This window comes from Lynx rufus, unplaced genomic scaffold (genome assembly GCF_022079265.1).
Source record: "Lynx rufus isolate CCGP_SWC_20201006 ecotype Redwood Valley unplaced genomic scaffold, mLynRuf1.p SCAF_36, whole genome shotgun sequence".
NCBI lineage: Eukaryota > Metazoa > Chordata > Mammalia > Carnivora > Felidae > Lynx > Lynx rufus.
Window position 1 is genome coordinate 870,801 of NW_025814852.1, and position 24,030 is coordinate 894,830.

The 24,030-nt window shown below is 66.7% G+C and overlaps 1 protein-coding gene across 2 annotated transcripts; it reads left to right on the forward strand.

Annotated features, from left to right (window-relative positions):
• The first annotated feature begins 406 nt into the window (after nucleotides 1-406).
• Nucleotides 407-21,319, forward strand: ABCA2 (ATP binding cassette subfamily A member 2). Of its 2 annotated transcripts, XM_047093818.1 has the most exons (49): nucleotides 407-523; nucleotides 4,278-4,371; nucleotides 4,642-4,644; nucleotides 5,327-5,438; nucleotides 5,516-5,679; nucleotides 5,990-6,117; nucleotides 6,320-6,418; nucleotides 6,757-6,975; nucleotides 7,311-7,681; nucleotides 7,915-8,074; nucleotides 8,853-8,981; nucleotides 9,101-9,268; nucleotides 9,337-9,433; nucleotides 9,891-10,064; nucleotides 10,140-10,242; nucleotides 10,322-10,436; nucleotides 10,651-10,841; nucleotides 11,039-11,189; nucleotides 11,263-11,467; nucleotides 11,602-11,766; nucleotides 11,856-12,036; nucleotides 12,134-12,346; nucleotides 12,785-12,981; nucleotides 13,069-13,251; nucleotides 13,486-13,670; nucleotides 13,818-13,938; nucleotides 14,219-14,452; nucleotides 14,535-14,741; nucleotides 14,995-15,097; nucleotides 15,212-15,531; nucleotides 15,605-15,818; nucleotides 15,911-16,016; nucleotides 16,113-16,224; nucleotides 16,304-16,364; nucleotides 16,436-16,610; nucleotides 16,783-16,898; nucleotides 16,978-17,125; nucleotides 17,201-17,324; nucleotides 17,446-17,578; nucleotides 17,702-17,819; nucleotides 18,443-18,621; nucleotides 18,693-18,834; nucleotides 18,909-19,043; nucleotides 19,127-19,230; nucleotides 19,326-19,418; nucleotides 19,514-19,616; nucleotides 19,750-19,887; nucleotides 19,964-20,170; nucleotides 20,570-21,319. In XM_047093818.1, the coding sequence occupies exons 1-49, from the start codon at nucleotides 458-460 to the stop codon at nucleotides 20,603-20,605; spliced, it is 7,302 nt and encodes a 2,433-aa protein (XP_046949774.1). In that variant the 5' UTR covers nucleotides 407-457; the 3' UTR covers nucleotides 20,606-21,319. The 2 variants fall into 2 exon arrangements, with proteins under 2 accessions (XP_046949774.1, XP_046949775.1); XM_047093819.1 differs by lacking the exon at nucleotides 4,642-4,644.
• Nucleotides 21,320-24,030: the final 2,711 nt, after the last annotated feature.

The window sequence follows — 24,030 nt, forward strand, 5'->3', positions numbered from 1 at the left end:
CCGAGCCTCCCCTAGCATCCCTTCAGGGCGCCCTGGGGGCCAGTGACCGCCTTGGGGCGCCTCTGCGGGAGCGCGAAGATCCCAACGGGGGCTGCTGTGCGCGGGCCCGATGCCCCCGGGAGAAAAGCGCCCCGGAGGGGCGGGATGAGTCGGTTTAGACGGCGGCTCTGGGGCACGTCACTTCAACGCCTGGCGAGACGGGGGCGACCAAGGAGGCCGCCCGCGGCGGGGCAGAGCTCCAGGAACCCGCGCGGATCGCGGCGGCGGGCGCAGCGCCGCGCGGCGCCTTTAAGCGGGGGCGGTGCGGGCGGGGGGCGGAGCCAGCGCGGAGCCGGTCCCGGACGCCCGAGGCCCCGCCCCGCGCGGGCGATGCCGAGCGGCGCGGCGGGCGGCGGGGCCGGCGGGGCGCGCAGAGGAGCGGGCCGCGGCGCGAAGGCGGCCGGAGCGCGGCCCCGCCATGGGCTTCCTGCACCAGCTGCAGCTGCTGCTCTGGAAGAACGTGACGCTGAAGCGCCGGAGCCCGGTGAGCGACCCCGCGCGCCTCCCGGCCTGCCCCGAGCGAGAGGGCGCGCGCACCGGGGCCGGCGGCGCGCTTTCCGCGCGCACGTGCGGCCGGGCGCGCGCAGACCCCGGGCGGGCTCTGGGGGCGGCGGGCCCGAGACCCCTTCCCGCCGGACCCCGCCCGCCCTGGCCGGCTCCGGGCTCCGGCCTCCGGCCTCCGGGGAGGGGGCTCGGCCGTGCCCAGCCCGCGGCCCGCGCCCGCTGACATTCGCGGTGCTCGGCTGAGTCACGGGATGGGCGCCCTGCGCGGCGCGCTCTTGGGGTCTAGCTGCGCGAGTAGGGGGGCGAGCGGTCCCAGGACCCTGGGGTCGCGGGAGGCCCTGGTTCCCGGGACAGAGGACAGGCATGGGGGGACTCTGTCCAGCCCAGAGGCTCCTTGGCCTCTGGGCCCAGCCCCCCTGGAGTCCCTGCAGGGACCCTGCCCCTTCCCTCCCTGCACCACCCCTCTGCCCTTGGGCAGACACCTCTCTTCCTCCCCCTTCTCCTCCCTTTCACCCTCCTCCTCCTCCTCCTCCTCCTCCTCCTCCTCCTCCTCCTCCTCTTTTTCACCCTTCCCGAAAGTCCCTTAGCCCGTGCTCCTGCCTTCTCACCAATGGGAATGTCCTTGCTGTGGCAGCATCGGCCAGCCTGCAGCCCTGCACCCTTTTGTCCTTTGGGGCAGTCCTCCCTGAGGCCCATCCGCCTTCTGGTCTCCCCAGCCCTAGCTTCCTTTGGGAGCCGGATCCTGCTATTTGGAGATGTGACCTCCAAGCACCCCAGCTGTCCGCCCGTGCCTGGGGCGGCCAGGGGCCTGAGGGTACAGGACACAGCAGCTGTCAGGGGCAGAGGCCCTGGTGAGGAGCCAGCCTGGGGCAGAATGGGTACCATCACGCCGGCCCTCACCGCTCTTGCCCCGGGAAGGGCAGGGCCATCTCCTGTTGTCCTGCCCAGCCGACAGCAGCACATGCACCAGAGAGGCCTGGGCAGCTCCGGTTTCTGAATGGGCCCTGGGGATTTTCCACAGTGAGGCCCAGAGCAGGCTGGGGTCCAGAGTGGGGGCCCGAGGAGGAGGCATCCCCTTGCCCACCTGGGGCCCAAGAGGCTCCTCTCCCACCTGACTCTGAGCCCAGTGGGGCTGATGAGCCTCTGCATGGGTGCCTCCTTGAGAAGGGCTCTGGAGTGCATAATCAGAAGCCCAGGGCTGCAGGCAGGGTGGGGTGGCCATCATCACCATGGCTGGCAGGAGTGCCCTGGGCACCTGAGCCTGGCAGGGAGCCGGGGTTGAGTACACTCCCTGCCCACGTGCCTGGGGCTGGCTGGCACCGGGTCCCATGGGTCAGGCCTGCAGCCTCTGGTGCACCTTCCCCTGCTTCAGATTTGGGGTTACTGGGGGCACCAGGGCAGGGCTCAGGGGAGGAAGGGAGACTGGGATGTGGGCATTAGCATTATCCCCAGGGTTCTCAGCAGGAAGGGCCCCCAGGGGCTGGGAACAGAGCCTAGAATGATGGTCCCTGCATCCACCGGAGACCTCAAGGCTCAGGGAAGGGAGCAGCAGCTTGTGGGGCACCTGGCAAGCAGGTGGGAGGTGCCTTCTGCCAGATACCCGGGAGTGGCCCCACCTGCTAGGTTGGGCCTTCCCTAGAGTCTTCCTGTACCCTGCCCAGCGGCACCACCAGGGACTGGTTGGGCCACATGGAGGTCCTCGGCCTGAGGCCACAGCAAATCAGAAATTCCTCCTCCAGGGCGGCTAAGGCCTTGCTGGGCTCACGCCGCGGGGCTGGGGCAGGGGCTGGCCAAGTGCCTGGCCCGCTCCTCCTGGCCCCCCACTTTCCTGGGGAGGTCTTGGGCTTTGGAGTTGGACCTGCGGGCTTGGCCAACAGAGGTTCTGCTCTGCGTTCTATGCGCTTCTCTGGGGGAGGGCTTGGTTCGGAGGGAAGGGACGAAGGCCCTCTGTGCCCTGCTCTTTCACTCTTCGCATCTCTGTGCCTTGGTTTCTCCATCTGAGTGTCGCCTATCCCCTCTTAGCTCGGACGGGTCTGCCCTGCTGTAGGGACGGCTGTGGCATCACCCCTGGGGTCAGGGTCAGGCCGCTCCGTTCAGGTCTCCTCTGTTCTCCCCTTGACACAGCAGGAGGTGGCTCAGGCCCAGAGTGGGCACCCAGGCCCCGGCAACACCACGGGGGCACTGGGCTAGTCTCAAGGGACTGGGGTTTAACCACCTTGCCGGCCGCGGGTGGGGTGCCCAGGTGGGGCTCCCAGGTGGGGCCTAACCTGCACTGCCTGCCTGTAACCAGATGCCCCTCTGGCCGCCCGCCCGCCCGCCAAGCAGGCCTCCCTCCTCCCAGCAGCTCCTGCGCGGCTGTTGCTATAGCAATGAGGAGGTAGCCGCGGCCTGTTGCTGCAGTTACGTGGTGGAGGTGCCCGGTGGCAGGGCGGGTGTGGGTGGGGCTGGCACCGCGGCCGCGACCCCGCGCGCCTGCGTCGCCACTCGCATGCAGCCACCCTCACTCTGTGCCCGTCCCCAGCCCCGTGGCTGCCCATGGTGCCTCTCCAGCTAGCCCTGGGAGGGGGTGGAGGCTGGCACGGGCTGGGGCGAGTGTGGGGTGCGGACACACAGTGGGGTGTTCCAGGCCACAGAGCACGATTGTCAGAGTGCGGTAAACAGGAGCAGCTGGTCCACCCCAGGGGACCGGGAGCCCGGGCCCTGGGCCAGGCGGAACGCCACCGGGGTGGGGGCTCTGAAGCTGCTTTGGGGGCAGGGGGCGAGGAGGAAGGAATCCTGGAGCCTCTGAGAAGAGCCAGTGAAGTGGAGGTCGGGGTGTGTCTTTGGGCTGAGCAGGGGGCTCCCCCTCAGGGCAGCTGGCCTGAGGTCCCGTCTCTCCACCTTCCCTCCCTGAGCCGGGAGAGGTGGGGGTGGTCACGGGAGGCCTGGGTCCCTGGGGCTGCTGGCATTTGTCTCCCACACAGAGCAGTTCCATCAGGGCTCACCTTGGCGCCCGGGGGGGGGGGGTGGCCGGGGCAGTCCCAGGAATACTGAACAGGGGTGCTGGGGAGGGCAGGCAGGGCTGCTGAGCGCCCCCCACTGCCGCGAACCACGTTGCGGGGGGGGAGGGGAAGGGGCCAGGGCGGAAGAAGGTGCCTGTGCCTCAGGGACTCAGGGCTGTCAGGCCTCTGACCAGGTTTCTCTGGAGGCTCAGGACCCGGGGCTAGAGCCATGCCTCCTCCTGTCCAGGCTTTGGGGTGTGATGACGGCTGTCACAGCCGGGAGGACTCACCCTGGGGGACTGAGGGAGCTGAGATGGGGCCCACGACCACCTCCAAGATCCTAGCCTGGGGAAGGGGAGGCTGAGCTGGGCAGATGCACGGGTCAGAGTAGACCACGAGCTGGCTGTTTTGTCTCTCCTGGCAAGTCAGTGTGGCAAACAGGACCCGGGCTAGGGGGCGGGAGACCTGGTTGGCTTGGGCCAGACAACACTCGCAGTTGCGCCCTTCGAGAAGGCCCTTGAAGGAAGGGGGTGGGGCTGCAGACTCTGTTGGCCCCCAAGGGCCTGCGTTGACCTTTTGTGGCCTCTGTGGGAATATGTGGGGCCCACGCTGGCTCTGCCTACCCGGAAGACATCTGTCTGGGGAGCGGGGGGGGGGGGGGGGGGGGCTCAGGCCTGTCCCGTCCAGCCCCCGGCAGGTGGCGTGGGAGGCCAGGCTGCCGGGCAGGTACCTTACTCAACCCGCCCTTTCCAGTGGGTCTTGGCCTTTGAGATCTTCATTCCGCTGGTCCTCTTTTTCATCCTGCTGGGGCTTCGGCAGAAGAAACCGACCATCTCCGTGAAGGAAGGTGAGTGTCCTTGGGGAGGGGTGCCCAGGGCACAGCTGGGGGGTCAGGGTGGGGTAGGCGGTCCTCACCGCATCACACGTGCCTGTCCTGTGTGCACGCGGCCACAAACGTGTCCCAGCTGCCACGCTCCCCCGCGCGGTCCCTGGCCGTGCCTCCTGGCTGGGCTAGGGGCCCGGGCCGGCCGCGGCGGCCATCCCTCACGGTTCTCCTCTGTTCTGTTTTACCCGTCCCCCGCATGGTCTCTTGTCCTCCTCCTGGGCCTGCATGCAGTCTGTAAGTGAGGCCTTCCTGGTGCAGCCTGAGCGTGCCCCAACCCCGCTTGCATTAACAGCCTTTCCGGGCCTGGCTGCGTCCTGCAAAAACCCCTCTCCGCTGTCAGGGACAGCTGGAGCACTGGGGGACGGTGGGCGGTGGGCGCTGAGCGTGCCTGGGCCACGGTGGCTCCCTTCTGGGGGTTTCCATCTCTCTGTGGGGTCGCCCGGCCCTGCTTTGCAGGCCCGGGGCCAGGTCACCTGGCTGCTCCCCCAGCAGACCCCTGTGGGTTCCTGCGTTCTCTCTGCTAACCAGCTGGCCAGAGAGGTCAGAGGTCACTTCCCGGTGGGGGGAGCCCCACGTGCTCCCCTGGGCTGTGGCACCCGTGCCCCACCTGAATTCTTGGGGAAGGCGTCAGGGCACTTTGGCCTTGGCTGGCTAAGGGAAGAAGGACGCGCTGGGAGTTGGGGGCAGGGATGGCGAGATACCCTTTGACCTCTGACCTGCTGGGGTCCTTTGCACCAGAGCTCTTGGCCCTCTGCCCCCTGTCTGCTGCCTGAAGCTGCTTTTCCTCCCTGACTTTCTCTAAATTTCTTTATTCGGCTTCATCTCCCTTCCCTTTCTTGACTCCTTCCCCGTCTCCTGTCCCTCTGTCTCCACCCCTCGGGTCCTCTCACCTGCCCTGACCGCCAACCCCCCCCAGCTTTCTACACGGCAGCGCCGCTCACCTCTGCGGGCATCCTGCCCGTCATGCAGTCTCTGTGCCCGGATGGCCAGCGGGACGAGTTTGGCTTCCTGCAGTACGCCAACTCCACGTGAGTGCCCCCCACCCCGCCCTCCGGGAGCCCACCCCCCTGCGGAGGCCAGTGGGTGACCTCGGATGGTGGTGCAGGGTCACTCAGCTTCTGGAGCGCCTCAACCGCGTGGTGGAGGAGGGCAACCTGTTCGACCCGGCGCGGCCCAGCCTGGGCTCGGAGCTCGAGGCCCTGCGCCAGCACCTGGAGACCCTCCGCTCGGGCCCGGACGCCTGGGAGAGCCTCCCGGCCAGACCCGCAGGTGCACACCGGGCCCTGGGCGGGCTGGGCCGTGCCTGTGCGGCGGGGCGGGGGTGGAGGCTGTTGAGACCTGAGCTCTGGTGTCAGCTGGGTTCAAACCCCGGCTCGGTCACTTCTGACCGTGGGCTCGCGGCTGGGCCTCCGTCTGAACCGTCACTCCGAGTTCCCGGGGCAGACGTGCTCGGGTGGTCCCGGCCGAGCTGACCGCCACGGTGGCCGAGCCTGGTGCGGGGAGCTCGGCGCTGAATCTGTTCTGGGTGCCTAGACCCCGGGCCCAGCTGGCCCTCAGCGCCATCCTTCTGCCTGTCCAGTGCCCTCCTTCTCTCTGGGCTCGGTGGCCAGGGACCCACGGGAGCTCTGGCGTTTCCTGATGCAGAATCTGTCGCTGCCTAACAGCACGGCCCAGGCCCTCCTGGCTGCCCGGGTGGACCTGCCTGAGGTGAGGTGGGGCAGGCGGCCTCTGTGAGCGCGTGTCTACTCCTGGGCAGCTGCCAGCCCTGGGCACTGCCTTCCACCCTCCTCCCCTGCTTGTAGGAATGGAGGGCACGGGGGGGCGGGGGGGGGGATGCGGGGCTCTGAGGCAGCCCCGGGGCCAGGCTCTGGCACCTCCTGGCCTGAGCCATGCCCCCTTTACACCCCAGGTCTATCACCTGCTGTTTGGCCCTTCGCCTGCCCTAGATGTGGGGTCAGGACTCCCCAGGGGTCAGGAGCCCTGGAACAACCCCCTATTCCGGATGGAGGTGAGAGGGCCTCTTAGTGGGATGGGGGGTGTGCTGCCTGCTTCTGCCAGAGCGGGTGAAAAAATGGGCCCCCTTGATAATTCCGAGCTTCTCCTGGGAAGTGAGGGAGGTCTCTGGGAGTCTGGCTGGCATGGAGAAGGGGAAGGCGGGACAGTGATGTGTGTCGTCCATCCCTCCACCCCCCACCCCCCCCCACCCCCCCGTCACAGAACCTGGGCTGTCTCAGACTTGACACAGTGGGTGGCGCAGGGGGCGACCCGAGGCCTTCTTGGGTTAGGGCTTTGGTTTCCTCTGGGCTGAGGCTCCCGCCCAGCGGTTCCCCTGTGCCTCGCCCCCAGGAGATGCTGCTGACGCCTGCCCTCCTGGAGGAACTCACGTGTACTCGGGGATCCGGGGAGCTGGGCCGGATCCTCACCGTGTCCCAGGGTCAGCAGAGGGCGCTGCAGGGCTACCGGGATGCCGTCTGCAATGGGCAGGCTGCAGCCCGCGCCCAGCGCTTTTCTGGGCTGGCTGCCGAGCTCCATAACCAGCTGGATGTGGCCAGGATCGCACAGCAGGTGAGTCCTGCCTGCCAGCTGGCCCACAGGTCCACTGTGCTGGGGCTTCTCGGTGTCCTAGGGACCCCCGGGCCCAAGGCTGTCAGTGGGGCGTGCCCATGGGTGGGTGTCCCGCGCTCCCCCAGTGGCAACCATGCCTCGTGTCCCCTGCCTCACCCCGTGGCCTCACCCCAGTGTGCTTCCTAGCCCCTCGCCAGTGCTCACCTTCTCTCGGGATGCCGACCCTCCCGCATCCTCTCATCCCAGCCTGTGCCCTCCCTGGCCCACCTCCAGGTCGGCCCCCAGCCCCTGCTCCTCCTAGGCCTGCATTTCCCCACATGCTCATTTCTCCTCAGCTGGGCCTGGACACCCCCAACGGCTCGGCTCCCCAGCAGCAGCCACCACCCCCACAGCGGCTGCAGGTGCTGCTGGAGGACCTGCTGGACGCCCAGAAAGTTCTGCAGGATGTGGACGTCCTCTCAGCTCTGGCCCTGCTGCTGCCCCAGGGTGCCTGCGCCCGTCGCGCTCCGGGGTCCCCAGCCAGCGGCCCCGGCAGGATGGCCAACGGCACGGGGGCGGCGGCGGTGGGCACGGGCTCCAACTCCACAGCGGAGGAGGGAGCTCCGTCCGCTGCGGCTCCTGCCTCCTCCGACGCGCTGCAGGGCCAGTGCTCTGCCTTCGTGCAGCTCTGGGCCGGCCTGCAGCCCATCCTGTGCGGCAACAACCGGTAGGTGGGCGGCAGGGAGACAGGGGTGGGGGTCTGATCCCAGGCCTGGCTCTGACCCCCGCCCATCTTGACCCCGGGGCACCCGGCTCTGTATCCCGGCCCCATGCCCCACCCCTTCCGATGCACCCCTTCCACGCTGAGGTCCCGCCCCGTTAGTTCTTGAGGCCCCACCTCCACCCCCCCCCCCCATCCAGACCCCGGGCTCCGCCCCTCACGCCCCACCCCCACCCTAGCACCATCGAGCCCGAGGCACTGCGGCGGGGCAACATGAGCTCCCTGGGCTTCACCAGCAAGGAGCAGCGGAACTTGGGCCTCCTCGTGCACCTTATGACCAGCAATCCCAAGATCTTGTACGCGCCAGCGGGCTCCGAGGCCGACCGCGTCATTCTCAAGGTTGGCCAGTCTGGCGCGCCGTGTGCTTGAGCTGCACGTGTCTCTGGGGCAGGAGCTGAAGGAGCTGGGCACCGGGTTCTGCAGGCCGGGGACCCCTGTGCCGAGCGGGGTTGCTAGAATTGGCACGGGAGGGGCGCAGCTGGCACTTGAGCACTGACTCGGCTCTGCGGGGGGAGGGGGAGAACCCACAGGGGGCGTTTAGGGTGCAGAGGCCCTTGGGGGCCAGGCATGGCCAGGGCCCGCAGTGCTGGTTTGGACAGAGGAGAGGCTGCGTGTGAGGATCTCTGCAGCATCCCGTGGGTGACGATTGGGTGGGGTAGCTAGGCGGTATGGGACCAGGTGAAGGCAAGGTGTCGGTGGCCAATCCGGGGGAGTCCTGTCTGGGAGAAGTAGAAGCTAGGGCTGGAAGTGGCCCCGGAAAGGGGGGAGCCTCTGGAGGGGTCTTTAGGATGACCGGGGGCAGGGAGGCAAGGGCCAGGTGTCAGGACCCTGGAAGGGACACGTGGAGAAGGGCCCGACAGAGAAGGCAGGAAGGCACGGCTGGCGACGCAGGGGAACCCCGAAGCCATGTTGCCCCAGGAGCCAGAGCAGAGCCTGTTTTGTGGGGTCACTGCGGAAAGGTTGGGGAGGGGAGGGTTTCGAGCTTCTAGGTGGCAGTCTGGCCAGAGCATCACTGGTTTCGGGGAGGACCGGCCCAGGGGGAGCAAAGGAGTGGAGGCCCCCCTTGCTGGCTGGGGTCCGCCCTGAGCCCCATGACCCGTGCCCTCACCCTCTGCAGGCCAACGAGACCTTTGCCCTTGTAGGCAACGTGACTCACTACGCCCAAGTGTGGCTCAACATCTCTGCCGAGATCCGCAGCTTCCTGGAGGAGGGCAGGCTGCAGCAACACCTCCACTGGCTGCAGCAGGTGCCGGGGGTGCTGGGCGGGGGTGGGCTGCAGAAGGTGGCGGGGGTGCTGGGCCGGGGTGGGGTGGGCGGAGCCCCCCGTGTCAGCCCCGCCCCCCTGAGCCAGGCTTCCACCCCCAGTACGTGGCGGACTTGCGGCTGCACCCCGAGGCGTTGAACCTGTCGCTGGAGGAGCTCCCGCCTGCCCTGCGCCAGGACAATTTTTCGCTGCCCAACGGCTCCGCGCTCCTGCAGCAGCTGGACACCATTGACAACGCGGCCTGCGGCTGGATCCAGTTCATGTCCAAGGTGGGGTGCGTGGCCCATCGGGCTCCGCGGGGGCCGGGGGCCGGCTCCAACAATGCCCCTCCCCTCAGGTGAGTGTGGACATCTTCAAGGGTTTTCCCGACGAGGAGAGCATCGTCAACTATACTCTCAACCAGGCGTACCAGGACAATGTCACCGTGTTCGCCAGTGAGCTGGTCCCCCTTGGGCGGGTCCCTAACTCCTGTGCTTCTGCCTCCCCCCCTCCTCCAGCCCTAGCCTCGCGTCTCTCCATCACAGCCCTCCTGTCCGCCTTACCTGCCCCTGTGCCCCTTTTCCTTCTTCGGCCTTGCCCCACCTTGGTCCCCCTCCTCCCTAGCCCTGCCCTACGACTCCCCTATCTTTTCCCAGCCCCGCCCCTCACCCCCTAGCACTGCCCCAGACCCTGTACCCTGCTTCACGCCCCGCCCCCATCCCAGCCCTGCCCCTGCAACAGGTACCCTCCCAGCTCCCCGGCCCCACCTTTTCCCTGGACCTGCCCCTCATGCCCCAGTGGTGCTCTGGCTAGACAGTCCCCTTCATGTCCCCGCCCCTTCCTCCCTTCACACCTTCACCCTGCAGCCAGCCTGGGCTCTGCCCCTCCACCTGCCCCTCGTCCTGTCTCCAGGCGTGATCTTCCAGACCCGCAAGGACGGCTCCCTGCCACCCCACGTGCACTACAAGATCCGCCAAAACTCCAGCTTCACTGAGAAGACCAACGAGATCCGCCGGGCCTACTGGCGGCCGGGGCCCAACACAGGCGGCCGCTTCTACTTTCTGTACGGCTTCGTCTGGATCCAGGGTGAGGGCCGCTCCTGGGGCAGCCGGGGTAGGGCCCGGCCTCCCCCCTGCCGTGGCTGACCTCTCCCACCTGCAGACATGATGGAGCGTGCCATCATCAACACCTTCGTGGGGCACGACGTGGTGGAGCCTGGCAACTACGTGCAGATGTTCCCCTACCCCTGCTACACGCGAGACGAGTGAGTGTGTGTTGGGGGGGCCGGGGGCTGGGGCTCAGGCTGAGCCCCTCCCCTCACGCCCCGACCCCCCCCCCCCCAGCTTCCTGTTTGTCATCGAGCACATGATGCCGCTCTGCATGGTGATCTCCTGGGTCTACTCCGTGGCCATGACCATCCAGCACATCGTAGCAGAGAAGGAGCACCGGCTGAAGGAGGTGGGGGGTGGGGGGGATGGAAGGGGGAAGTGGGGGGGGGGGAGGGGGCAAGGATAGAGGCAGGGGGACCAGTGAAGGTGGAGGGGAGACTGTGGGCACCTCTCCTTCCCTGGGCCTGGCTGGTAGGGGCAGAGACCCGTCATTCCTTCGTGGCACCCCATCCCAAGCCTCCTGCCTGCATCCCCCCCCCTCCCCCCCGGCCACCTGCCCACAGGTGATGAAGACAATGGGCCTGAACAACGCCGTGCACTGGGTGGCCTGGTTCATCACGGGCTTTGTGCAGCTCTCCATCTCTGTGACGGCCCTCACGGCCATCCTCAAGTACGGCCAGGTTCTCATGCACAGTCACGTGCTTATCATCTGGCTCTTCCTGGCGGTCTACGCTGTGGCCACCATCATGTTTTGGTGAGCACCGTGGGGCTGGCAGGGGGCTGGCAGGGAGCCTTGCTGGGCCCTGGCAGAGTGCCTCTCGCATTCACCCAGAAAACGCAGAAACAGCCCTTCTGGAGCTCCTCTGTACCCCGGGAGGTGGTGCCAGGAGGGCTCTGGGCTGTGCCCTAAGGGTCGGGTGTGGCTGATGGCCGTGGCCCCACCCACCCTAGCTTCCTGGTGTCTGTGCTGTACTCCAAGGCCAAGCTGGCCTCGGCCTGCGGTGGCATCATCTACTTCCTGAGCTACGTGCCCTACATGTACGTGGCGATCCGCGAGGAGGTGGCCCACGATAAGATTACCGCCTTTGAGAAGTGCATCGCGGTGAGGATCGGGGATGGTTGGGGGTGGGGCGGGGTGCATCCTCCTTCCCCCGCTGACACCACTGTGCCCTCAGTCCCTGATGTCCACAACAGCCTTCGGCCTGGGCTCCAAGTACTTTGCCCTGTACGAGGTGGCAGGTGTGGGCATCCAGTGGCACACGTTCAGTCAGTCGCCTGTGGAAGGTGATGACTTCAACCTGCTCCTGGCCGTCACCATGTTGATGGTGGACGCGGCCGTCTACGGGGTGCTCACGTGGTACATCGAGGCGGTGCACCCAGGTACCAGCTGACCCTTTGCAGGGGGAAAGGAGAGGGTGTGTGGCTCCCTAGAGGGTGCACATGGCCTGGGGTGGACCTGACACCAGGCCCTGGGTCAGCCTGCCTTCTGCACCACCCCCCCCCCCAACCCCTAGGCATGTACGGGCTACCCCGGCCCTGGTACTTCCCACTGCAGAAGTCCTACTGGCTCGGCAGCGGGCGCACAGAGGCGTGGGAGTGGACCTGGCCATGGGCTCGCGCCCCCCGGCTCAGCGTCATGGAGGAGGACCAGGCCTGTGCCATGGAGAGCCGGCGCTTGGGTGAGGCGGGCACCCAGGGGGCGGCTGGGGCAGTCACTGGGGTTGGGGGACCCCGGGGCGTCCTCAGCTGACCCGCGGCCCTCGTGCAGAGGAGACGCGGGGCATGGAGGAGGAGCCCACCCACCTGCCGCTGGTGGTCTGTGTGGACAAGCTCACCAAGGTCTACAAGAACGATAAGAAGCTGGCCTTAAACAGGTTGAGCCTGAACCTCTACGAGAACCAGGTGGTGTCCTTCCTGGGACACAACGGGGCTGGCAAGACAACGACCATGTGAGTGTCAGTGCAGGGGGTGGGTCCTCACCAGGTGGGCAAGCAGGGTGGGGCTCCCGGCAGGAGGTGGGGGTCGTGACCCTGCCCACCCGCCCAGGTCCATCCTCACGGGCTTGTTCCCGCCGACCTCGGGTTCGGCCACCATCTACGGGCACGACATCCGCACGGAGATGGACGAGATCCGCAAGAACCTGGGCATGTGTCCGCAGCACAACGTGCTCTTTGACCGGCTCACGGTGGAGGAGCATCTCTGGTTCTACTCGAGGCTCAAGAGCAGGGCCCAGGAGGAGATCCGCAAGGAGATGGACAAGTGGGTGGGGTGGGGGCGGGGCTCCGGGGCGGTGGCGGGAGCCCGCGTGCGCCCCTACATGCGCGTGCGCCCCTACATGCGCGTGCGCCCCTACATGCGCGTGCGCCCCTACATGCGCGTGCGCCCCTACATGCGCGTGCGCCCCTACATGCGCGTGCGCCCCTACATGCGCGTGCGCCCCTACATGCGCGTGCGCCCCTACATGCGCGTGCGCCCCTACATGCGCGTGCGCCCCTACATGCGCGTGCGCCCCTACATGCGCGTGCGCCCCTACATGCGCGTGCGCCCCTACATGCGCGTGCGCCCCTACATGCGCGTGCGCCCCTACATGCGCGTGCGCCCCTACATGCGCGTGCGCCCCTACATGCGCGTGCGCCCCTACATGCGCGTGCGCCCCTACATGCGCGTGCGCCCCTACATGCGCCGCCCTGCCCGCAGAATGATCGAAGACCTGGAGCTGTCCAACAAGCGGCACTCGCTGGTGCAGACGCTGTCGGGCGGCATGAAGCGCAAGCTCTCCGTGGCCATCGCCTTCGTGGGCGGCTCCCGCGCCATCATCCTGGACGAGCCCACCGCTGGCGTGGACCCCTACGCGCGCCGGGCCATCTGGGACCTCATCCTGAAGTACAAGCCGGGTGAGCGGAGCGTGGGGTGGGTACAGGCGGCCCCGGCCAGCCCCACCCAGCCCAGCGCCCTGAGCCTGGTCCCTCACCCCCCTCCAGGCCGCACCATCCTGCTGTCCACCCACCACATGGACGAGGCCGACCTGCTGGGGGACCGCATAGCCATCATCTCCCATGGGAAACTCAAGTGCTGCGGCTCCCCGCTCTTCCTCAAGGGCGCCTATGGGGACGGTTACCGCCTTACTCTGGTCAAGCGGCCTGCTGAGCCTGGGGACCCCCAAGGTCTGTGCTGAGACTGCCTGAGCCGGCCTGGGGTCCCCCTCTCCCAGGACCCCCTTTCCAAGATCAGTGAGCTAGAGGGGCGGGCCCTCAAGGCTTACCTTAGTGAGCCTGGGGTGCCCGGTCCCTCTCCTCGGTCCTCCTCTTGACCTGGCTGGGCTCCCCCGTAGAGGATCCCCCTCCCCCAGCCCCCCACCCCCCCTGGTGAAGCTCTTCTCCATTCCCCACCCCTCCTAGAGCCAGGGCTGACGTCCAGCCCCCCAGGCCGCACCCAGCTGAGCAGCTGCTCAGAGCCCCAGGTCTCCCAGTTCATCCGCAAGCACGTGGCCTCCTGCCTGCTAGTCTCCGACACGAGCACAGAGCTCTCCTACATCCTGCCTAGCGAGGCCGCCAAGAAGGGGGCTTTTGAGCGCCTCTTCCAGGTATGGGGTGGAGTGAGTTCCGGGGCGGGGCGCGGAGGGGGCGGGGCGCGGAGGGGGCGGGGTCGTGGTGGTGGTGGAGTGGGCTCCAGGGCGGGGCGCAGAAGGGGCGGTCCCTGCCGCATCGGGTCACGCACGGCCCTTTCCCAGCATCTGGAGCGCAGTCTGGACACTCTGCACTTGAGTAGCTTCGGGCTGATGGACACGACGCTGGAGGAGGTGTTCCTCAAGGTGTCAGAGGAGGACCAGTCTCTGGAGAACAGTGAGGCAGGTGGGAGCCCCGCTCCACCCCACCTGACCTTGGACCCGCAGCTGTCTGCCCACTCTAGCCTGGTCTCTGGGGACCAAGGATTCTGGGTGGGAATAAGGTGCCAGGGTTCCTTGCCAGGCTGGCTCTGGGGCTGAGGAGCCTGGGTAGGTGGGTGGCCATGGGAATTGGGGCGCCCCAGGGTGAGGTGGGGTGAGGGTCTTGGTGGGTGAGCATGGGGACTGGGGGTGGCACGCTGGTCTGAGTCCCCCTTGTCCCCTCCCTGGCTCCTGTGCTGTGGCAGATGTGAAGGAGTCCAGGAAGGATGTGCTCCCAGTGGCGGAGGGCCCGTCGGGGGAGGTGCACGTTGGCGATCTGGCCCGGAGCACAGAGCTGGCTCAGTCACAGGTGTCACTGCAGTCCGCGTCCTCGGTAGGCTCTACCCGTGGAGACGAGGGGGCCACCTACGCAGATGTCTATGGCGACTACCGACCCCTCTTCGACAACGCGCAGGACCCCGACAACGTCAGCCTGCAAGGTGGGGGGTGCGGCTGGCTGGGGCCGGTAGGGTCCCTGGGGGGTGGTGTCGGGCCGCCTGCTCAGCCCCCCTCCCTGCGCAGAAGCTGAGGCGGAGGCCCTCTCGAGGGTCGGCCAGGGCAGCCGCAAGCTGGAGGGCTGGTGGCTGAAGGTGCGCCAGTTCCACGGACTCTTGGTGAAGCGTTTCCACTGTGCTCGCCGCAACTCCAAGGCCCTGTCTTCCCAGATCCTGCTCCCCGCCTTCTTCGTCTGCGTGGCCATGACTGTGGCCCTCTCCGTCCCCGAGATTGGTATGGCCGTTGGGTCAGGCAGCGTGCTGGGGGGACCAGAGCCCCACTGCAGTGGGGTTGTGGCTCTTCCCCCCTCCTGGACCGCCCACTCTGGGCCTGGCGGGCACACTTGGGGGCTTATTGGGGACTCGGGCCTCCTCAGGGCCAGGCCCCCAAGCTCCAACCCTGTGGGTATTGGGAAGAGGGGACTGAGGCCTGGGGGCCGCCAGCAGGCAGTCAGAACCTGCTCAGGTTTCCTCGTGCATCCTGCCAGGTGACCTGCCCCCTCTGGTCCTGTCACCCTCCCAGTACCACAACTACACCCAGCCCCGTGGCAACTTCATCCCCTATGCCAACGAGGAGCGCCAGGAGGACCGGTGAGGCCATCTGCTGGGCAGCTGTGGTGGACAGGGGCCGGGTGAGGGAGGGGAAGGTGGGCGGGCACTCATCCCCCCCTGCCCAGGCTAGGCTCACACCGCGGGTTTCCACAGATTGCGACTGTCGCCGGATGCCAGCCCCCAGCAGCTTGTGAGCACGTTTCGGCTGCCGTCGGGCGTGGGCGCCACCTGTGTGCTGAAGTCTCCGGCCAATGGCTCGCTGGGGCCCACGCTGAATCTGACCAGTGGCGAGTCACGGCTGCTGGCCGCGAGGTTCTTCGACAGCATGTGCCTGGAGTCCTTCACGCAGGGGCTGCCGCTGTCCAACTTCGTGCCGCCCCCACCCTCACCTGCTCCGTCCGACTCCCCTGTGTCCCCAGAGGAGGATCCCCTGCAGGCCTGGAACGCTTCTCTGCCACCCACCTCTGGGCCAGGTATGGGCCCGCCAGGCTGCCCGGGGGGCGTGGGACGGCACGGACCTAAGCTGACTGCCGGCTGTACCCGCAGACAACTGGACGTCAGCACCCTCCCTACCGCGCCTGGTGCGGGAGCCTATCCGCTGTACCTGCTCTGCGCAGGGCACCGGCTTCTCCTGCCCGGGGGGTGTGGGTGGGCGCCCGCCCCAGATGCGGGTGGTCACAGGAGACATCCTGACCGACATCACTGGCCACAACGTCTCCGAGTACCTGCTCTTCACCTCTGACCGCTTCCGGCTGCACCGGTGAGTCAGGTGGGGGTTCGTGCCAACTGTGGGCGAGGGGGCAGACCACCCACTGCACGCCTGGCCTCACGCCGCTCGACCTACCCGCCCAGGTATGGGGCCATCACCTTTGGCAACGTCCAGAAGTCCATCCCAGCCTCGTTTGGTGCCCGGGCCCCAGTCATGGTGCGGAAGATTGCGGTGCGCAGGGCAGCCCAGGTGAGCGGCACAGCCCCGGGCCCTGCAGCGTCCAGCGGTGGCCGGCATGCTGCAGGGACCCACGGTGCTCTAAGGCTGTTTCTGCGTCCCTCCCAGGTTTTCTACAACAACAAGGGTTATCACAGCATGCCCACCTACCTCAACAGCCTCAATAACGCTATTCTGCGTGCCAACCTGCCCAGGAGCAAGGGCAACCCGGCAGCCTATGGTGAGCCTGGGTGGGCTGGGCTGGGGGCCGGGCAGGGTGGGCATGGAGCAGGTCCCTGAGGCTGCCCTCCCATCTGCAGGCATCACCGTCACCAACCACCCCATGAACAAGACAAGTGCCAGCCTCTCCCTGGATTACCTGTATGTATGCAGGCAGGTGGGGGGGACGAGGTGCGGGTGCTGGGCAGGGCTGATGGCTGCCTTGCCCCCAGGCTGCAGGGCACAGATGTGGTCATCGCCATCTTCATCATCGTGGCCATGTCCTTCGTGCCAGCCAGCTTCGTGGTCTTCCTGGTGGCTGAGAAGTCTACCAAAGCCAAGCACCTACAGTTTGTCAGTGGCTGCAACCCTGTCATCTACTGGCTGGCCAACTACGTGTGGGACATGGTGTGCTCCTCCTGCATGGCTGAGGGGGGTTCCCTCTACCCCTAGACCCCTGCCGTCCCCTCCCCCTGTCTCCTGCCAGGCCCACTGGTTCTGGCCCCAGCACCCCCCAGCCCCACTCCTGGACCCCTCACCCCTGCTCCTGGGCCCTCACCTGCCACTCTTGCTCTGGTAGCTTAACTACCTGGTCCCAGCCACCTGCTGCGTCATCATCCTGTTCGTGTTCGACTTACCGGCCTACACGTCACCCACCAACTTCCCCGCCGTGCTCTCTCTCTTCCTGCTCTATGGGTAAGGGGGAGTGGGCCGGGAGGAGGGCCTGGGGTGGGGGCGGGCTCCCCGTGACCGCCTCCTGCCCGCCTGCCCGCAGGTGGTCTATCACCCCCATCATGTACCCGGCCTCCTTCTGGTTCGAGGTGCCCAGCTCCGCCTACGTGTTTCTCATCGTCATCAACCTCTTCATTGGCATCACGGCCACCGTGGCTACTTTCCTGCTGCAGCTCTTTGAGCATGACAAGGTGGGGCAGCGGGGTGGCCGGGCGTGGTGGGCAGCAGGGCCGAGGCTGTGCCCGTGACCCCCCGTCGCCCTCCAGGACTTGAAGGTTGTCAACAGTTACCTGAAAAGCTGCTTTCTCATCTTCCCCAACTACAACCTGGGCCACGGGCTCATGGAAATGGCGTATAACGAATACATCAACGAGTACTACGCCAAGATTGGTGAGCGGGGTGGGTGGGCGTGCGGAGGGGGGTCCGGCCTGGCCCAGAGATTGAGGGTTCAGGCGTGAAGGACATGGCTGCCGGGGGCGCAGGCACAGGCCCTGAGCCGGCTGCCCCACAGGCCAGTTTGACAAGATGAAGTCTCCATTCGAGTGGGACATCGTCACCAGGGGGCTGGTGGCCATGACGGTCGAAGGCTTCGTGGGCTTCTTCCTCACCATCATGTGCCAGTACAACTTCCTGCGGCAGCCACAGTGAGTGGGGGAGTGCAGGGAGATGTGGGGGCCAGTGGCCGGCCGGGCACTGCCCGTCTCCCTGCCGTGGCCACGGAAAGTTGGGGAGCACTGGGTGATGACTCCGCCACCCTGTCCCCACAGGCGAATGCCAGTGTCTACCAAACCTGTGGAGGATGATGTGGATGTGGCCAGCGAGCGGCAGCGAGTGCTGCGGGGGGACGCTGACAATGACATGGTCAAGATTGAGAACCTGACCAAGGTGGGCCCTGGGCTTGTGAGATAGAGGCCAGGTTGGGCGGGGCCCAGGTGGGAGGCGGGGCCCAGGTGGGGTGTGTTTCCTAGCAGGGGTGGGGCCGGGGTGCGGAGGGTGTACCAGGGCCCAGGTGGAGCGTGTTTCCAGAGAGGGGCGGGGCCCAGGTGTTCGGGTGGGGCCAGGTAGGGGCGTGTTTCCAGGCAGGGCGGAGCTCAGTGGGGGGTGGGGGTGTTTCCAGACAGGGGTGGGGCCCAGGTGGGTCATACTTGCAGGCAGGGGCGGGGCCCAGACAGAGGGCGGAGCCCATGTGGGGGCCATGTTTCCAGACAGGGGCAGGGCCCCGGTGGGGCATGTTTGCAGGCAGGGCGGCGCCCAGGTGTGTAGGCGGGGCCAGGTGGGGGTGGGGCCCAGGTAGGGGTGTGTTTGCAGGCAGGGGCGGGCCCAGGCAGAGGGCGGGGCCCAGGTGGGGGGGCGTGTTTGCAGGCAGGGGCGTGCCCAGGCAGAGGGCGGGGCCCAGGTGGGGGGTCGTGTTTGCAGACAGGGGCGGAGCCCAGGCGGCGGTGTGGTTCAAGGGCCGGCCAGCCCGACTGGCAGCCCCGATGGGTGGGCTGACCCTTCCCTTCCACCAGGTGTACAAGTCCCGGAAGATAGGCCGCATCCTGGCTGTGGATCGCCTGTGCCTCGGCGTGCGTCCTGGCGAGTGCTTTGGCCTCCTGGGCGTGAACGGCGCGGGCAAGACGAGCACCTTCAAGATGCTGACGGGTGACGAGAGCACGACAGGGGGAGAGGCCTTTGTCAACGGGCACAGGTGCGGGCGGGCGGGCGCCTGGGCGGGTGGGGTGACTGCGGCCGCCGGTGCTGATGGCACTGTGTCCCCAGTGTGCTCAAGGAGCTGCTCCAGGTACAGCAGAGTCTGGGGTACTGCCCGCAATTCGACGCCTTGTTCGACGAGCTCACAGCCCGGGAGCACCTGCAGCTGTACACGCGGCTCCGTGGCATTCCCTGGAAGGACGAGGCCCGGGTGAGGGTCGCCCAAGGGGGGGTGGGGCGTGGCGGGCAAGAGGGGCAGGCCCTGACGCCAGTCCTCGCCCCCAGGTGGTGAAGTGGGCCCTGGAGAAGCTGGAGCTGAGCAAGTACGCCGACAAGCCGGCCGGCACCTACAGCGGGGGCAACAAACGCAAGCTGTCCACGGCCATTGCGCTCATCGGGTACCCGGCCTTCATCTTCCTGGTGAGCCGGGGCGGGAGGCGGCCGGCCGGGCCAGGCGGGGTGGGCGGGCCGCAGCCGCTGAGCCTGGCGCCGGCCGCCCCCAGGATGAGCCCACCACCGGCATGGACCCCAAGGCCCGGCGCTTCCTCTGGAACCTCATCCTCGACCTCATCAAGACGGGGCGCTCGGTGGTGCTGACGTCACACAGGTGCTCCCCCACCCCGGCGCGCCCCGCCCCCACCCCGCGCTCCCCGCCCCCCGCCCCGCGCGCCCCGCCCCAGCCCCTGCGTCTCCGCCCCGCAGCATGGAGGAGTGCGAAGCGCTGTGCACGCGGCTCGCCATCATGGTGAACGGGCGCCTGCGCTGTCTGGGCAGCATCCAGCACCTGAAGAACCGGTGAGCCGAGCCGAGGGTGCCGGCGGCGGGAGGGGCGCGGGGGGGTGGGGGGGGACGGGGGGCTCGGGGCTCGGGGCCACAGGCCTGTCCCGCAGGTTCGGAGACGGATACATGATCACCGTGAGGACGAAGAGCAGCCAGAACGTGAAGGACGTGGTGCGGTTCTTCAACCGCAACTTCCCGGAGGCTGTGCTCAAGGTGGGCGGGGCCCCAGGGGGCGGGGCGGGGCGGGGCCCCGGGGGCGGGGCGGGGCCCCAGGGGGCGGGGCGGGGCCCCAGGGGGCGGGGCCGGGCGGTGCGCCCAGCCGCCTCTGACCTCCCTGCGTCCCCAGGAGCGTCACCACACGAAGGTGCAGTACCAGTTGCAGTCGGAGCACATCTCCCTGGCTCAGGTGTTCAGCAAGATGGAGCAGGTGGCGGGCGTGCTGGGCATCGAGGACTACTCGGTCAGCCAGACCACCCTGGACAACGTGAGTGCCCCAGCTCGGCGCATCGGGCCAGCCTGGGCTGCAGCCCGCTCACCCACCCACGCACCCCGCCCGCCAGGTATTCGTGAACTTCGCCAAGAAGCAGAGCGACAACCTGGAGCAGCAGGAGACAGAGCCCCCCTCGGCTCTGCGGTCTCCCCTGGGCCGCCTGCTCAGCCTGTTCCGGGCCCGGCCCGCCCCCACCGAGCTGCGGGCACTCGTGGCTGACGAGCCCGAGGACCTGGACACAGAGGACGAGGGCCTCATCAGCTTCGAGGAGGAGCGGGTGAGCCCGGCCTGTAGGGTCAGGGCAGCCAGGCTGGCCAGAGGGCTCCGGCTGTTTATAAGGAGAGGGCTTGGAGAGGAGTGGCCCCGGGGACTCCTGCCGCCCTGAGGGATCCGTCGGATGCTCAGGACTAGGGTGGACACAGGAGGCTCCCGGCACAGGTGGAAACAGACTGGTTGTAGACCCCGAGACACGTTGGAAACCTTGAGGGATTCCAGACACGGGCAGAGCAGAGGTGGGGTAGGGGGGAGCAGAGCCTGGGGACACAGGAGCCACCAGACTTGGCCACTGAGGGAGAACTCACGGGAGACAGAGGTGGGGGATCCAGTCCCAGGCCCGCGGGTGCGTGGGGTAGCGGACGCCTCCCCCAGCGCGGCTCACCTGCCGTGTACCTACCAGGCCCAGCTGTCCTTCAACACGGACACACTCTGCTGACCGTCAGGCGCTGGCTCAAGGACACGCAGTGGGGACAGAAGTCAGGCGGTGGCCGAGGCCCCACCCTGTGCCCCCCAGTGCCCGCCACGAGGCCCTGGAGTGGGGGCCCCCTCCAGCCCCTCACCTGTCCTCAGCACTGCCTGAGGCCACTGCGCTGCCCTCCCCTGATTGTGCCAAAGGTTGGCCTGGCCCTGGGCCGCACACACCCTCACCCTGCTCTGCCTTAAAGCCTTGGGGTCTGGCCGGCCCCTAGCCTCTGCCCCCGTCCAGCTCTGCCCACCACCCCCAGGGCCACCAGGTGCCACCAGACCCTGTTGGCCGGGCCTGGCTCCTGAACGGGCCTTTCTCTGACACCTGAGACTGATGGGGCGGCCTGGGGCTGAGGATGGGGACTGGGTTAGGTCCCGCCCCCGGCCCTTATTTATTTTGCTGTAGGAAGAGGCCCCCTCATCCTGCTCTCATTTGGGGAGGCCCCCACCTGAGGGAAGCCGTGGGCATGGGCCAGGGAGGGGCTGCCTCAAGGGGGTGGGCCGGGCAGCAGGAACGGAGAAGCTGCCCCGCTGGCCAGACGAACAGCCGGATCCCCTCCCCACCCCTGCCCCCTGCCATTGCTCTCTCCCACCCAGCTTGGCCCCCTGCACACCCACCTGCCCGGGAGCCAGACCTGTACATAGCGCACAGATGTTTGTTTTAAATAAATGAACAAAAAAACCAGCGCCAGCCCGCGTGTGTGGAGTGGGGCGTTGGGGTGAAGATGGGCCCGGTTGATGCTGGTATGGCCCCTGCCCCACAGGTGCATCTGGAGCGTCCCGGAGTGGTGGGCCCAGCGTGAGGGGAAGGTGGCTGGGTTAGCCTGGGGGGAGGGGGTGGGGGGGGAGGGCCCTCATCCCTGTAAATAGCTGTTGCTACAGATGGGGAGACTGAGGCGGGGGCTGTCCATCACCCCCCTCCCCTGCCCCGCCTACATAGCCCAGACTGCCTGCCCAGAGGCAGGTCCTGAATGGGCTGCTCTGAGCCACGGTTGCCCGCCCTTCGGGCCTGTGCTCCCTGAGGCCTAGACCCTGGGCCCCGTGCCCACTCAGGGCCCATGGACAGTGTGCGCTGGGCTGTGTCCCTCTCACCCAGGATGTGGGAGGGCTCTCAGGAGGAGGTGGTCTCTGGGCTGAGACCGGCGTCCCGGTGGAGCGTGTGCAAAGGTTGGGGGCAGTGTGGGGACTCCCGGGGACTGCAGGGCTCGGTGGCAGTGGAGTCTTATCCCAGAGCCCGCACCGCTCAAGCTTGGCCGTGGTCAGTCTCCCATCGGAGACCCCTTCTAGGGGGCTGGAAGGGACACAGAAGGTTCCGCGGAGGACGGAGGGCCATGGGAACAGCTTGTCTCCCAAAACTTTTTACCCCAGGGGGTGGCTGCAAAATGTCAGGTTTCTAACGAGTTCATCTTTTCTGCGTTTATTAGCTGGCATTTTGCTTAAAGATTTCCACTTTTAGAAACATATCGTTGTGGATTCACGGCTTTTTTAAAAATCACCATGTTACCGTCATTGCTATCCTCTAAATTTTTTCGAGTTCACTTATTTTGAAAGACAGAGTCACACAGGAGAGGGACAGAAGGAGAGAGAGAGGGAGAGAGAGACTCCCAAGCAGGCTCCATGCTGTGAGCACAGAGCCCGACAACGGAGCTCGAACGTCACGACTAGAGCCAAACTCAGGAGTCGGACACTCAACCGACTGAGCCACGCAGGTGCCCCACTAATATTTTCAATGTACATAGTATTTACTGTTTTGGCCATTTATAAGTGTACAATTCTATTGCCATCTTTTTTATGCTCAAACTGCCCCAGATGTGGCCGGTGGGAACCCCTTCGTGGTGGCTTCTGTGTCCTTTTGACTTGCCCTGGACATTGTTTGGAGCACTTCTTTTCTGTTACAATTTCCAGGCCTGCTCATTACCTCCCTGACCCATGTCTGGATTCAGCAATTTTCCAAGGAGCCCCGTTTCTTTGGGGGGAAATGGGTTCTGGAACCCCCATCTGGACTCTGGCTGTGCCCACTGCTCCTTGGCTCTCTCAGGGGGCAGAGCTCCCGCTCAGATCCCAGTGCCCCCCCAGTCCTCCCCCCCCCCCATAGTGTCCCCGACAAGTCTGTTAAAATGTCACCAGGAAGGGCCCACAGACAGGGCTCAGGAGAGAAATGTTTCTAATGTGTCACGTCCTGGGACTGTGGGCCGAGAACCGTCCCCAGGAAGGAAGAGAAGGACGTGAAAAGACAAGGACAGCAGGCCCCCGGGCCCCTCCAGGGGCTGCTCTGTGGATGCGGCCGGGGCACTGTCAGGGAGGTTTATTCAACGCCCAGTAGGTCATGGGTCAGTTAGGGCTGGTGACCGTGAGCTTCTGGTCTCATTTATTTAAAAACATTTACTAGGAAATCATGGTAGAAAATTCAGAAGTCGGAGGACATTCTCGTGGCTTTTTCCGAAAGCTCAGGGCACAGACTCGCAGTGACTGCTATGTAGTGCTTTTCAGTTTGCGGGGCTCTTCTCTCACTGGTCTTTGCTAGAGCCGTGAATCACCGCTGGAAGCCCCAGAGATCTATCCCCCCCCAGTCTGGAGGCCGGAAGTCCAAGATCACCGTGCGGGCAGGGCTGGCTCCTTCTGCGGCTGTGGGCGAGGGTCTGGCCCCAGCTCCCCGGAGCCGCCCCCCAGCTGCCGGTGGTTTTCCGGCAAGGCTCCGCGTTCCTCGGCTTGGAGAAGCACGGCCCTGCCCTCTGCCTCCACCTTCGTTCGTGTGGCGCCCCGTCCATGGGGGTCTGTGTCCAAATCTCCCCCGTGTACAAGGACAGTCGTATTGCGGTAGGACCCCCCCCCCCCCCGATGACCTTATTTTACGTTGATCTCTGCAAAAAGTCTGTCTCCTAGTCAGGTCACATCCTGAGGTGCTGGGGGCTAGGACTGCCGCCGTGACCCGGGGCCAGTTCGGCCAAAAAACCACCAAACCTCCGGGCCCCCCCTCTGTCCTCTCCTGTGAGCAAACCAGGACTCTCCCACGGAAAGGGGGCTTGCATCAGGGGGACGGCCCGGATCTGTCTACACGTCCCTCGTGTGTCCCAGGACACCCGTGGGCTGATGCCCCGTTTTGCCGGCCGACAGGGCATCCGGAGCGACGCCGAGAACGTGGTTACCGCGTTTCTGCTCACCGCAGCCGCGGATGTGTGCTTCTTCACAGCAGCGTGAAGTTTCACGCCTCCCCCCACTTCCCGCTGGGGTGCGTGCGTTTCCTTGTTTCTGCACCGCCGGGTCCTTCGTCCAGCTCACCGTTTGTCCTACGGACGTGTGAGGGTATTTTCACAGGCGCGGAAATCCGCACGGGACATCTGGCGAAGGGTGCAGGTGTGGGGGCCTTTGTGCGGCATCGAGGCAGGAAGTGAGCAG